Source organism: Dermacentor silvarum, chromosome 5 (assembly GCF_013339745.2).
Source record: "Dermacentor silvarum isolate Dsil-2018 chromosome 5, BIME_Dsil_1.4, whole genome shotgun sequence".
In the NCBI taxonomy this organism is placed as follows: Eukaryota; Metazoa; Arthropoda; class Arachnida; order Ixodida; family Ixodidae; genus Dermacentor; species Dermacentor silvarum.
Window position 1 is genome coordinate 173,209,263 of NC_051158.1, and position 14,107 is coordinate 173,223,369.

At 49.9% G+C, this 14,107-nt stretch overlaps 1 protein-coding gene across 1 annotated transcript; it reads left to right on the top strand.

Annotated features, from left to right (window-relative positions):
* Positions 1-11,959: 11,959 nt before the first annotated feature.
* LOC119454580 (uncharacterized) lies at positions 11,960-13,169 on the top strand. Its single transcript, XM_037716477.2, has one exon. It carries the CDS (start codon positions 12,075-12,077, stop codon positions 13,167-13,169), a length of 1,095 nt encoding a protein of 364 aa, XP_037572405.2. The 5' UTR covers positions 11,960-12,074.
* The last annotated feature ends 938 nt before the right edge of the window (positions 13,170-14,107 follow it).

A 14,107-nucleotide genomic window follows, 5' to 3' on the forward strand; every position in this document is an offset into this window, starting at 1 on the left:
CCGTTTCGCCCGAAATGCGAAGCATCAATTGCGATAGCAAATTAGTAGACAGCTATACGTAGTAAGGATAGCAGTTTTATCGGCCGTATTAACTTGGGCACATTTGCTTACTAACTGAATTAACGAGTACGGTGTCACACAAGCAAACATGAACACATCATACTCGATCATCATCATACTCACTGTCAAATCGCTGGCGTGAGCAAGCACGGCCGCAGTGAGCGAAGTTGTCTTCCTGCGGTCCATCGTTTCAAGGAAACTGAGAGGCGAAATCACAAAGCGCACAAAAGTAGGAGCTGTCTGCAAATCTCTTTCAAGATACGGAGTCCTCGACCGCCCGCGGCCGCCCAGAGTAGAAGTATACGCAGTTGCTGGCAGAATAGAATCCTCAGCCCCCCCCCCTCCCGCACTGCCTTCCCGCTTTCCTCCTTGCGCGCGCGAGATTGACCCTCGCAATTCACAAACACACCTTGGCTCGACCCTGCACCAGTGTTGCCAGGTTTGGCTATATGTATATATAGCCAGATTGGACTGCAGAAAAATATTTGGCGTCGAGTTGACGAGTTGGTTATGTGGCTATGTTTGGGCTACTAAAGATCTGCGACTTGGCTTTGATTGGGCTATAAGTGGCGCCCTAATCCACGCTCCAGAGTAGAAGCAAATCGAGTAGAAACACATCTCGAAGGCTATGTTTGAGCTGACTGAGCCGGCCTCGCGGCTGTGCGTGTGTGCGTGTGCGAAATCCCCGCCCCCTGCCCTCTGCGCCGTTGTCTTTGATATTTGACGCACTAAAACCTACACCCCGCTTCATCGTCAGACACCCAATCCCCGGGCATCGGGATGAGCCTGGGACTAGATGGTTTTTCACAGTACACTGTCCTTACAAGGCTAAGCTCAAAAGATAGAACAATAAAATCGGGTCTGGCGATCCTGGCGCTGACATGAAAGAAAGGAAGCATGGGTAGAAGAAGACACGCTCCAGTGTCTTCATGGCCATGGCTTCTGGGTGAAGTATCGCGCCGGGCACAGCTTTCGACCGGCTCCAAGTTCCTCACGCTAAGCTTTACTGCCATTTTCCTTTCCCTGCGAGATTATGTTTGTTTCATTCGAGATTCATTTCGATAGGTTGGACTTAAGATCGCATCATAGAGCAGGAGGAGAGGAGAATCGAACAATGGGGAAGTGGGCCAAGTATGCTAGAAAGTATAAAAAATAATGGGAGCAAGACCCCGAGCTCAAAAGTGGGTCCTGGTGCTTTTACTTATATATGGTTTGCGCGTAACGTCACATATGCAGATACTCATTGTGTTAATATTGCAACATGTTTGCCACGATGACATCAGTGCACCACTTCACGTGAGCGTCAACCACCGTGTTAGCTTAGCAGGTGAGGTGTCGCGCTGTTGGCTCGAGGACGCGAGTTTGATTCCCGGCCACGGTGGCCACATTTCGATCGAGGCGAAATGCAGGAACACCCGTGTACTTAGATTTGGGTGCACGTTAAAGAACCCCAGGTGGTCAGAATTAATTCGGAGTCCCCCACTGCGTCTTGCCTCCTAATCACATCATGGTTTTGGCACGTAAAACCCCAGCAATTATTATTATTAGCACATCAACATGGTTTGCTTTGTGACAGTAACCGGTTTTCACAGGATTACCACTGTTCGCAATTTGTCGTTTACCTTTGCTCTTTGTGCGCCGTCTCGGCTTTCGCCATTTCTAGCGAGTTCTACAAACCTCACCACAATCACCAATTTCACCTGCGACACCCTTCGCGGAGCTACAAACAACACTCACAAAGCAAATGGGCGACATGTTCGTTCAGATGAAAGAGGAACTACTACAACATATGAAGACACAGATACAACCTATGTACAAGGAGTTCCAAGAACTCAAGCAATATGTGGATGAGTCTCTTCAAGGCGTTAAGAGGACCCGCAAGCGACAATCTAGCATTGGCGACGATAAGCCGTATGTCAAATACATCGTAACCACGGAGACTGAGGAAGCAACTTCGGGCACTCCCCAACATGGCTAACAGAGCATCCAAACAAGAGAATCTTGCTATTTGGCAGTGGAACTGTCGCTCACTACAGAACAAACACGCTACACTCACACAATACATCAAGGCGGCGCTAGTCCCACCAGACCTCATTTGTCTGCAAGAGGTCGGGAAAACACCGAAACCCACCGGTGGTAATCGTCTTTACGTCGACATTGATCACCCAGCTGTTGCGACCCTGGCAAGGAAGGACAGCCTTAACCGCGACCGTAATACCGGGGGTCGAGACACACCATCAAATAGCCACAATTTGGCCGGTCAAGAAAGGATGCCCTAAATGTGTATTAGTGCACGTGTACAGTCCCCCTAGCGAACGCAAGGCCGACTTCTTGACAATCCTGAACCACGCATCCACACTGCTTTCAAAGCGGGACCGAATGATTTTCCTTGGCGACTTTAATGCATGGCACACCGAGTGGGGGTACAGGAGAGATACGAGCAAGGGAATCGATCTACTCAGCGGCACCCAGGCCCACGAGTTACTGCTGCTCACACACCCGGGAGTTCCCACAAGGATAGGCAACAGCGTGACTCGGGACTCTGCGCCGGATCTTACCTTTATCAACAATGACAACGGTGTTGCCTGGAGTAACCTCGAGGAAAACTTAGGCGGCGACCACTACATCCTATGCACGACGGTGAACACGGCAAAGGTCCGCTTAGCCTTAGGGACGGCCAGGCTGACGGACTGGAAGAAATATCGAGAACGACAGCAGACAGCCCCCTCGACATCCACTACGGCAGAAGGATGGAGTAATTTCCTAAAGGAACTATATACTGCCACCACTAAGGAGCTCCAAACCACACCAGACACGCCGGCTATAGACAACCACCTAGCTCATCTCTGGGAAGCTCGTAGAAGTCTCAGCAAGAGGTGGAAAAGACAGCACCACAACCGTAACCTAAGGTGACGAATCGACCGATTGGCGGAAGAAGCAAATACCTACGCTCGAAAACTCAATTACAACTGGCACACTGAGAAACTCCCTCAGAGGCACACTGAGCACCAAGAAGACATGGGTCATACTGCGATGCATGCTGGATCCGACCAGTACGCGCACGGAAACGGCTAATGTCATGCGGCGACTCATAGGAGAGTACCAAGGGACGGAGACTGAGCTGTTGCAACAACTCAAGACCACCTACACCGGTGAGGCTCAAACACCTACAACAGCTCCGAAAGAATACCATGGGGAAGCCAACGAAGATCTGGACGCCCCCATCACCTTGGCGGAACTTTACGCAGCCGCGCAGACTTTCAAAAAGAACACAGCACCAGGACCAGACCATGTCACCAATGCGATGCTTCGCAATCTCAGTGACACAGCCATCGGACAGCTTGTGCATTTTTTCAATGATGAGGTCTGGAGGAAGGGAGGTAGGGTACCAGCGCCATGGAAATCGGCCAACATCATCATGATCCCAAAACCTGGTAAGCCGCGAGAGATCGGACAGCTGCAGCCCATCTCATCAACATCGTGCATGGGCAAGCTCTTTGAAAGAGTCGTGCACACCCGGCTGGAGAATCACCTCGAGCGTAACAGCCTTCTTCCGGACTCGATGTTCGGCTTTCGCAAGGGAGTCTCTGCACCGGACGTCTTCCTCGTGCTAAAAGACGAGGTCCTCGGCCCTCCCCCGGGCAGCCTAGACAGAATCCTGCTCGCCCTTGACGTTCAAAAGGCCTTTGACACCATATCTCACTCCGCCATACTAGAGGGCCTTGAAGACGTCGGATGCGGAGAAAGAACATTTCATTACATTCAGGACTTTCTGCGTGACCGCACTGCAACAATTGCGCTCGGAGAGTCACGGTCGCTCCCATAAGAACTGCCGGGCCGCGGCACGCCTCAAGGTGCAATTTTGTCTCCGCTCCTATTCAATATTGGAATGCGCAAGCTCGCCCTACAGTTACAGGAAGACGAAGACCTCGGCGTGGCAATTTACGCCGACGACATTACGCTCTGGGCGACCAAAGGCTCATACGGGGACAGACAAAACACACTTCAGCAAGCCCTAGACACGGTCGAATCATACACAAAGCATGCCGGCATGAAATGCGCACCGAGCAAATCAGAATACATACATATTCGACCACCAAGAACTCAAGCCAACAGAGCTCCACCGTTACAACTATTTCTAGACGGAGAACCTATCCGAAAAGTCCAGCAGCTACGAGTGCTCGGAATGCATACACAGGAAACGGGCAGTGCCGGCATCGCCCTGTCCAAACTCAAGCGCACAATTCGCAGTGTTAGTAGCCTCATTAACAGAATATATATAGCACGTAGCATAGAGGTAATGACGGAGACAGACACTACGAAATTAGTACAGGCCTTCGTCATAAGCAGAATCACTTACGCTCTTCCTTTCCAAGCGGCCCGACAAACTGACATCGACCAAGCAAATCGACTGCTCCGGATTGCCTGCAAGGCGGCACTCGGCCTGCCCGAAAACACGAACACTGACCGTCTCAGCGAGCTGGGCATGATGAACACATACGAAGAACTCGCCGCGGCCACATTCATGGCCCAGCGCGAAAGACTAAACGCAGCACCCCAGGGGCGCTCCGTGCTAACACGACTACGATACCCCCTAACGCCACAGTTCTGCCGAGACGAGACCATACTTATGCCACCTGATCTACGAGCAAGAATCCATGTGAACCCCATCCCACGTCACATGAACCCTCACTTCCACGTGAAACGGCGACAAGCCCGAGCAGCCATCCTGCTCAAAAGGCAGGAGGACGCAGACACATACTTTACTGACGCGGGCTTATACCCCAGAGGTGAGACAGCGACTCCTACTTATGTAGCTGTCGCGACGAACCGGGGTAGACCGATCGTAGCAGCGTCCGTACGCACGACTTCAAGCGCCACGGCGGAATCCGCAGCCATAGCCCTAGCCATCCGAGACGCTGACGCCAAGAGCCAGTCGGCTTATATACTCACAGACTCGCAAGACGCCTGCCGCCTCTTCCTTCGGGGAGTTCTACCGGCCGGGGTCCTTCGCATACTAGGACCAAGCCTCCAAATGGACCACGGGATAACCTGGTGTCCCGCGCACACCGGAGTGGAAGGCAACGATCGGGCGGATCATCTGGCTCGAGGTATAACAGGCCGAGCCGCGATACATACCGCTCGAACGGACGCCTTTCCGACACCCGGCAGCACACCGAGAGACATACTTGAGGCACAACGACTAGGAAGACGATCCAAAGCTCCACCTCACCCCAAGCTCAACAGGCGACAGGCGAGGGACTGACGCCGAATACAGACAAACACCTACCCACACTTACATAGACTGCACAAAATATTTCCCAACAAACACAGCGACAGATGTCCATGGTGCGACTCCATCCCGACACTAGAACACATCACTTACCAATGCACGCAGCGTCCGGCAGACGCCGTGTCGCCGCTACTTCACGATACACTAAACAATTGGTCGAGGGAGGCGCGACTCTCCGAACTGGACTTGGGAAGCCGATTGGCGACCCTTGACCAGGCCCGGCGCGCCGCAATAGCCAGTGGGGCCCTGGAAGAGGGGCTCCACCCACAGTAACCAAGCACGATCTCTATTTAAATAAAGTTGTTTCTCTCTTCTCTTCTAGCGAGTTACGTTCGGGACGTGCTCGTCGCCGAAAACGACCGCGCGCTTCTTCCAGTGGTGGGCCCTTTTGCGCTGTAATCTTTTAAAGCTTCGCTTACATCGATTCAGACAGTGAGTGGCATCTGTTGTCTGTCACTTTATTTTAACGTATGTTCTTGGCGTGCTAGAGACCTACGATGGGTAGCCAGTTTGATGTAAATGGACACTATATAGAGTTTGTCCCAGCTAATCCGGGCCAAACTAACTACAAAAAAGAAAAAAAATGAGAAAACAAGACAGGACGATCAGACTAATAACATCAGATATCATAGCGCGCAATACTGGTTTTGGCTCATAAAAAAAAAGAGCCATGGGCGCGTCGACGTTGCAGACGGCTGAACTTTGTCTGTGTCGTAGGCAGAGGTCACGTGAAAGGTCGATGATGCTGAACATTATTTCGCGTTCGCTACAGCTGAAAAGTGGAGTTCGTAGTTAATATTACTGCAAATAACTAAAAATAATAACTTAGTACTATCAATCAAAAAATAAAAGCACAGATTTCGCCCTCTGAAGCGATTCGTTGGAAGTGTTGTGTGTGCAAGCACCATCTCGCTGTTGTTGATGTCAAAGGTAGACCGTCAAGGCGACACGGATATTTTGCTACGACGGTTTGTGCAAAAAAGGATTGCCGTAGTCGATCATGAAAATGTATACACAAATAAAAGTGCAAATAATCATGGCTATATTTGGCTACGAAATTTCTTGCTCTTTTTTGTGTCTGGCTTCATTTGGGCGACAATTTCTGTAGCTTTGGGCTACGCCGCCTCGTACGACCTGGCAACACTGCCCTTGAGGTAGTTGTCGATTGCCGTGCGAAAATCGCTCACTATGGTGTGACAGGCTACGTCAAGAGTGGCTAGGACGATGGCCACTTCCTTGGCCGTCTCGGCATTTTAGGTAACGATGCTGGCAGCATGTTGGAGCAAGCGGCCTGCTGTGGTAATCGCCGTAAAGCGACGTTCATCTTGGTATTCAGCTGCGTCGACGAAGGTGACGCCCGCGGTGTCGGCATTAGCTTTGATGAGGGAGTTAGCTCGTGCCTTCCTGCGTTCTTTATTGTGGTCTGGGTGCATGTTTTGGGGAATAGAGTCGGCGTGTATCCATTGCTGAATGTAGCGTGCTATTGGGTGTTTGTTTCCGTGTTGGCGTTGGTAGGTGATATCAAGCTTGGTTAGAATGCTGCGGCCCGTTTCCGTGAGGGTAAGCCGCTCGAGTTATGATCGACGTTGCGCTTCGATTAACTTGTCTAGAGTTTTGTGGATACGTAATTGTAGTAGAAGTTCCGTGCTGGTGTGGTTGGGTAGTCCTAAAGCTTGCTTATAGGCTCCTCTGATGATGACTTCCAGTTTAGTATTTTCAGCGTTGTACCAGTTGAGGAAGGGCGCAACGTAAGTAATGTGACAGATGATAAAAGATTGGACAAGGCAGATGAGGTTTTCTTCCTTCATACCCCTTCGTCCGTTGGTCATTCGTTTCAGCAGTCTGGATGTATTAGCGGTTTGTCGAAGGATCTTGGAGATAGCCGTAGAGTTGGCGCCATTGGCTTCTATAGTCATACCCAGAACGCGGATGCTAGGGACCACGGGTGTCTGCCATCTCAGGTGGAGTCTCAGGTGGAGTGCTCGTATTGGCGATTATTCGTGGAGCCCCGTGGGGGGCGTCCACGTATTGTGGGGCGGTATAGAAGCTCCGACTTTTCAGGGGAACATCGGAGTCCCGTGCCTTGAAGGAAATTTTCTATGGCGTCAATTGCGTATAGTAGGGCAGTTTTATTTGGCCGTCACTGCCCTTTGCAGCCCACATTGTAATGTCGTTGGCATATATGGTGTGTTTAATGCATGCCGTCGAACTTTTGTAGTTCTTGTGCTAATCCAAGCATAACCAGATTAAACAGTGTTGCGGAAATGACAGAGCCTTGTGGTGTGCCTGCGCTACCGAGGGAGAGTTCCTCCGATCGAATATCTCCGACTGAGAAGAAGGCCTTCCGATTGGATAGAAAGTCGCTAATGTAGTTCTAAGTGCGTTCTCCAAGGTTGAGCAAGGAGATGCGTGAGGATGGTGGAGTGCCTGATGTTATCGAAGGCGCGCTCGAGGTCGAGGCCCAAGATCGCCTTTGTGTGACGGGATTTACCATCTAGGATTTGATGCTAAATTTGGAGCATAGCGTCTTGGGTGGAAATATGCTCTCTAAAGCCAATTATCGAGTGGGGGTAAGCAGATGTGTCTTCGAGGTGAGTGTTTACACGGCTTAGGAGCGCGTGGTCCATCACTTTGCCTACACATGAAGTTAGGGAGATCGGCCGGAGATTGGCGAGGCTTGATGGCTTACCCAGTTTGGCGATAAGAATTACTTTGACCGTTTTCCATGTCGGAGGAATGGATCCTTGGCGACAGCAGTTGTTGATGTATTCGGTGAGTTGTTTCACTGAGGGACCATCTCGGTTTCTTAGCGTTTTATTCGTAACACCATATGGCCCTGGGGCCGAACGGCTGTTGAGCTTGCGCAGGGCAGCATTAATCTCTGCCACGCTGAAATCCTCATCAAGGGTATAGGTTGGAGATCCCCACGTATGGCCCGTGAGGTTGAGTGGGCCCAGATGGGATGTACTCTTGACATAAGGTATTCTTAACATGGTCCTGGCCATGTGTCTTGCTTTATGTGAATAAGAGCTTGGTGAGGCGATCTTGTTAATATGGGCGGGTGGTGGTGTTATCAAGCAAGTGTTTGAGGATTTTCCACAAGCGGGGTGGTGGAGTGGCCCGTCTAGAAAGTTACAGCTCTGACTATTGCTGCTGACTAAGAACGCGGCAGTGTGCTTCAATTTCCTTTTTGAGAAGTGCGACTTTTCGTCTGAGTCTTCTATTGAGCCGTTGTCCCTTCCATCTTGAGAGGATGGATGTTTTGGCCTCGATAAGGTGGTAGAATCTGCTGTCCATGCGCTCAGCCAGGCCATCTGGTGTGATAGTCGGGTGGCCGGTTTAGTATCAGACTGTATATCGCACGACCATGAGTCTATATCGGTAATGGGAGTGTCTGTTGTTGCTGTTACACGGCGTTTACAGAAGGTATCCCAGTCCGTTCAAGTGAAGTCCCTTGTTCTTATCGTAAAGGCTTTTAGGTGTGGGAGAGTAATTTCGATGATAGAGTGATCACTCCCGAGGTCGTGTTGGGAGTTAGAAAACGCCCATTGGGCGTTTTCTGCGTTTTCGGTGAAAGTGAGGTCTGGTGTCGTGTCTCGTTCAGTGGAAGTGCCGAGGCGAGCGGGGAAAGCTGGGTGAGTAATGAGTGTAAGCCCGAGATAATGGGAGTCTTGCCATAAGTTACGACCTACAGCAGAGCTGTGTTTGTAACCCCATCCTTTGTGCGGGAGTTTTAAGTCGCCTCCGATGATGATGGGGCTGCTGCCTGCGATGTTCAGGGCCTTTTTGAAGAGGCTTAGAAATCGCCTATGGCGTTGAGACGGGGTATTGTAGATATTGAGGATAAAGGTTCCTTCCTTTCGTTTTCTGTGCGGGATGAGCTCAATAAAGAGGTGTTCGATTCGCCGATCGTGGAGATCGTGATCGATTGCGATAATTCTTTTTCGAACGAGTGTGGAGACTCCGTGTGGAGCGTTGGTCGCGGGAAAAGGTTGATATCCGGGAAGGGTGACCGGAGTGTCGTGCGTTTCCTGGAGTACGATTACATCGGGTTGACATGACGTAGTACGCAAGTGTTGACAGAGAACTGGTTGTTTGTGGAGGTAGGCACGGCAGTTCCACTGCCAAAACATTATGTCAATGTTAGTGTGGGCCATGATGAAGGACAGCGGATGCCACAGGTGGCCGGGTGGCGGTTCCTGTTGTGTCCACGGTGGAAGCGGTTTTTGTGAAAAAGGTTTCAATATTATCTTCCATGGCGGTGACTCTGTGCATAATGTTGATTAAAGAATTGTGTAAAGTTTCTACCGTGCTTTGGGGTGTGTTACGAGCATGTCCTTGACTTCAGAGCGCACTTGCCCCGAAGCTTCTTCTTGGAGGGCACGCTTTTTTGGGGCTGGTTTTGAGAGTTCCTCGGCTTGGCTGTTGCCAGCGGGTTCTGGGGTTTTGGGTGCGGGTTTGGGTGTGGGTGTGGGATGGGTTTTGGGTTGTTTGAGACTGTGAACCACTGGGGTGGGGTCCACCACACAGCATGCACTTGGGGGTACACTGATGATCTTGACCGGTGTTGCGAGCTCCGCAGCCCCGGCAGATCTTTTATTAGGGAACGGGCAAACGTCAATGCGGTGCCGAGACGGCCGCAGTGGTAACATACAGGGTGTTTCAGCGAACACTATCAAAAATTCTTAAAGGTTGCCTGGGGCAGATAGCACAATTCTAGTTCATGAGCTGGTCTACTCGAAGAGGCGGACATTACTTGCATAAGAACTTGAAATGCATAATCGAATAATTAACATAAATTAACTAATTCAGTTTTTAACTAATTACCTGATGGCCCATATTGCAATTTACAAATTGTAGCCGGGGAGTTCGCAAGGCGGATCCACTTGGAACGAATTCTCTGGGTGACACCAGTTTAAAGATATTAATACCCGAACTTTGCGGAGAAATGCATTGGCGTTCCAGTTAGGTTCTTAAAAAATTTCGCTTTTTGCATTGAAGCACAAATTTAACTGGAACGCCAATGCATTTCTCCGCAAAGTTCGGGAATTAATATCTCCAAACTGGTGAGAATTAATTCTAAGTGGATCCGTCTTGCGAACTCCGCGGCTAAAATTTGTAAATTGCAATATGGGTCATCAGGTAATTAGTTAAAAACTTATTTAGTGAATTTTTGTTGATTAGTCGATTATGCATTTCAATTTTTTGTGCAAGTAATGTCCGCCTCTTCGAGTAGACCAGCTCATTAACTAGAATTGGGCTATCTGCCACAGGCAACCTTAAATAAATTTTGAAAGTGTTCGCTGAAACACGCTGTATATCGATCTGTTTGCTGTACAAGGAGCATGGGATTATTGTGACGTCATACCGAACCATGTATGGTACGTCAGGTCCATCGAAGGCAATGACGATGGTCGTGGTGGAACCGATTCGCGTGGCGGCGAGTACTAGAGGATTGCGATCATTTACGATGTTAGCGTCGATTTGTCTGGCGTTATCGATGAGAGGGATGCCTCTGATGACCCCTTTGGTAGCATTATCTGGGGCGGCTTCGTACGCGCTGACCTCATAGGTTATCCCGTTGACTTGGATACACTTGATTCTTACGTACCGGTCCGCATATTGCGGGCTGGGCGCGCTGATCACCATGATGTTTTGCTGATTGTTCGAGCAGTTTGTGTCGTTTTGACTGTCTCTTGAGCTAAGTTGCCTTGCTTGAAGAATAGCTGCAGTCACTGTAGGACTGCCGTCCTTGGAAATATTGAGTGCTCCTTTGGGTCTGACGATGATCTTGATCTCATTTGCTGGTAGTGGGAGCATGCGCCCGGCCTTGAGAACGTGAGTCTTAACTTGCTGCCTGGGTCTAGAGCGAGAGCAGGAGTCTTGCGTCTTAGGTGGTTCTTCTCGGGATAATTTTCGGCCCCGTTTCTCGTCGGGGCGACGGGAACGACGGGAACGGGCGGTACACCAGCCCATCTCGGCGGTTAACTCTTTTGGGGAAATATCTTGGCCACCTACTTGGACCTACATGCTTCGCTGATACGGCGAGAGGCTTGTGCGTCGTAGCAGAGCTCGCACGGGCACGCGCGGGAATGCGTTACGTTGCCTGGGAGGCCGAGCACCTGGGATGCCGAGCACCTGGCCCGCGTGGCGACGGCGTGGTCTTAACACAATAGTGGTCACAGTCACGGAAAAATAAATGTCCCACTAAATAAATAACTTGGTATCTACAGAGTCCTGGTGGTCTCACGGTTCGAATGGGTACAAAATTCGGCCTTATATTCACAGAAAATCGCGGCTAAAGCATTTCACGCACTTGCAGGACGCCGTATGTGAACTAAGCAAGATTGACGTCTGGCAACCGCCATCCACGAAGAAGCAACAGTTATGATGCACAAGGGAACTGAGCTCCACATTCATTGGAGGCCGAGTCATATGGGCACAGGAGGCAATGAGCGAGCGGACGCGCTCGCGCGGGAAGCAGATTTACCCCTCCCCCCCCCCCCCCCCCCGCCCCCATTCTCCTTGCCCCGATTTCGGTGGGCTCGGCGGCTGTGCACAGACGCAGACCGCTAATCCATTCACTCTTGTCATGCAGGTGTTTCAGCGCGCACTCGTGCGCCTGTTGCTTCCATCCTTAGTGACGGCTTCCCTGGCAGTCCCGCTGCAATATCGTGCCTGGTCAGGTGAACATGACAGGATTGCCTGTCACCCATCCCTGATGCGCACCTCTGGATTTGCACCGCCCTTCAGGCCCCTGGATTTCGTCGGGAGCAGCAGATCTGCGTTTTCGACGACACCGCTACCGAAGACGGTAGTGCTCGATGCAGCGTGGACAAACCTGTCGCCATCAACATCAACTCTCCGGTCAACTATAAAAGAGCAGTCAATACCGGTGGCGCCTTGTGGGCTCGGCGGCTGTGCACAGACGCAGACCGCTAATCCATTCACTCTTGTCATGCAGGTTAGTAAAGCTTACAGTCTTTTTTCTAAGAAGTCTAGCAATCGTTTCCTGCTTCAGCTGCCGAGCCCGCACTGCTGCCTTCTTGTCGCTCTTGAGTGTTCTGATGTAATTCGTGCTTTGTTGATGATGTCGGGTGATGTAGAAAGCAACCCGGGCCCGGACTCCGATGCTTTACTAGCTGAATTGAAGAACTTGTCTGCTGGACAGTCGCAATTAATCAGTCAGGTTCAAGACCTGAAAACTCATCTAGTGTCGACGGACAAAGCTATTGCTGATCTGGGCAGGCGCATGACTGATCTAGAGGGGCATTATCAAAATCTTGTCTCCCTACGCTCTGACTTCGAAACCGTGAAAACGTGTACCGCTCAAGTGGCCACCGTGGTACACAGGCTTGAAACGCGTATTGATGACGCCGAGAACCAGTCACGACGCAATAATCTTATTTTTTATGGCCTCCCTGAATCAACTGGATCAGAGACGTTTGCCCAGACCGAGCAACTTATCATCAAGCACTGCCAGGATCATTTGAATATTTGTATCGAGCCGAAAGAAATTGAGCGCGCACATCGTCTCGGTCATCGCACAGATACTAACCGTCACCGTCCTATCATAGCGAAATTCACCTTCCATAAAACAAAAGAATTGGTTCTTTCTAACGGCCGCAAGTTCAAAGGAACCAGCTTCAGCGTTGGAGAGGATTTCTCTCGTTCCGTACAAATCGCTCGCCGGCATCTCGTTACTTTCGCTAAAAGCAAATCATTACCTTTCTCTCTGCGATTCAAAACACTGCATATGGGCCATAAGCGCTACGTCTACGACGAGCAAACACAATCTGTCAAAGAAATAATATAGCAATTTCCCCGTCGTAAAAATGTCCGTTGCACTGTTAAGCCCAAATCTAACATATCATTGTCTGTAATCTTTACGAACGCACGCAGTTTCCTTCCAAAACGTGACGCTTTTTCCAACCTTGTTTTATCATCCAACAGTAATATAATGACGATAACCGAAACGTGGCTAACAGAAGATATGACAGATACAGAAGTACTAGCCGACCTACCGGAATTTCATGTCTATCGAAAGGATCGCAAAGGCATGCGGGGGGGGGCGGTGTACTGATTGCTGTGCACCAGCAGTTATCGTGCTCCGTAGCCAAAAACATCACTTCTGATCTTGAAGTATTGTGGCTAAATATTCACGCTTCCCCCATACAATCATTCTAGGTGTTTGCTACAGGCCTCCAAATAATATTTCAGATTTCACATTTAAACTTAATAACAGTTTGAGTGACCTTAGTAATCAACACCCACAAGCAGAAGTCCTCCTGTTTGGTGATTTTAATTTTCCCCAAATAGACTGGAGCAATGACGTCCCCATAACTATGGGCAGTGAGCCTGCCAGAAATTTTGTGGATTTCTGCCTTAATTTCAATTTAACTCAACTTGTATCAGAACCTACACGCGTTGCACTAAGCACTTCTAGCATCTTAGATCTCATCCTAACCAGCAATCCGGAAAGCTTATCATCAATAGCATATTTACCTGAAGTCAGCGATCATAAAGTAATTCACGCCACATTTTCGTTTCAACCCGTAAGACGTGATTTAGTCAGCAAAACAATCCGCCTGTACAATAAAGGTAATTATGATGCCATTAATAGTGATCTGAGTGCATTTCTTCCTATGTTCGTGAGGTTATGTCTACGCGCTCTACAAATGAAACTGGGTAATATTTAAAAACAAGCTAGGTGATCTCGTTGACAAGTTTATACCGAGAATAACGTTCCGCGGA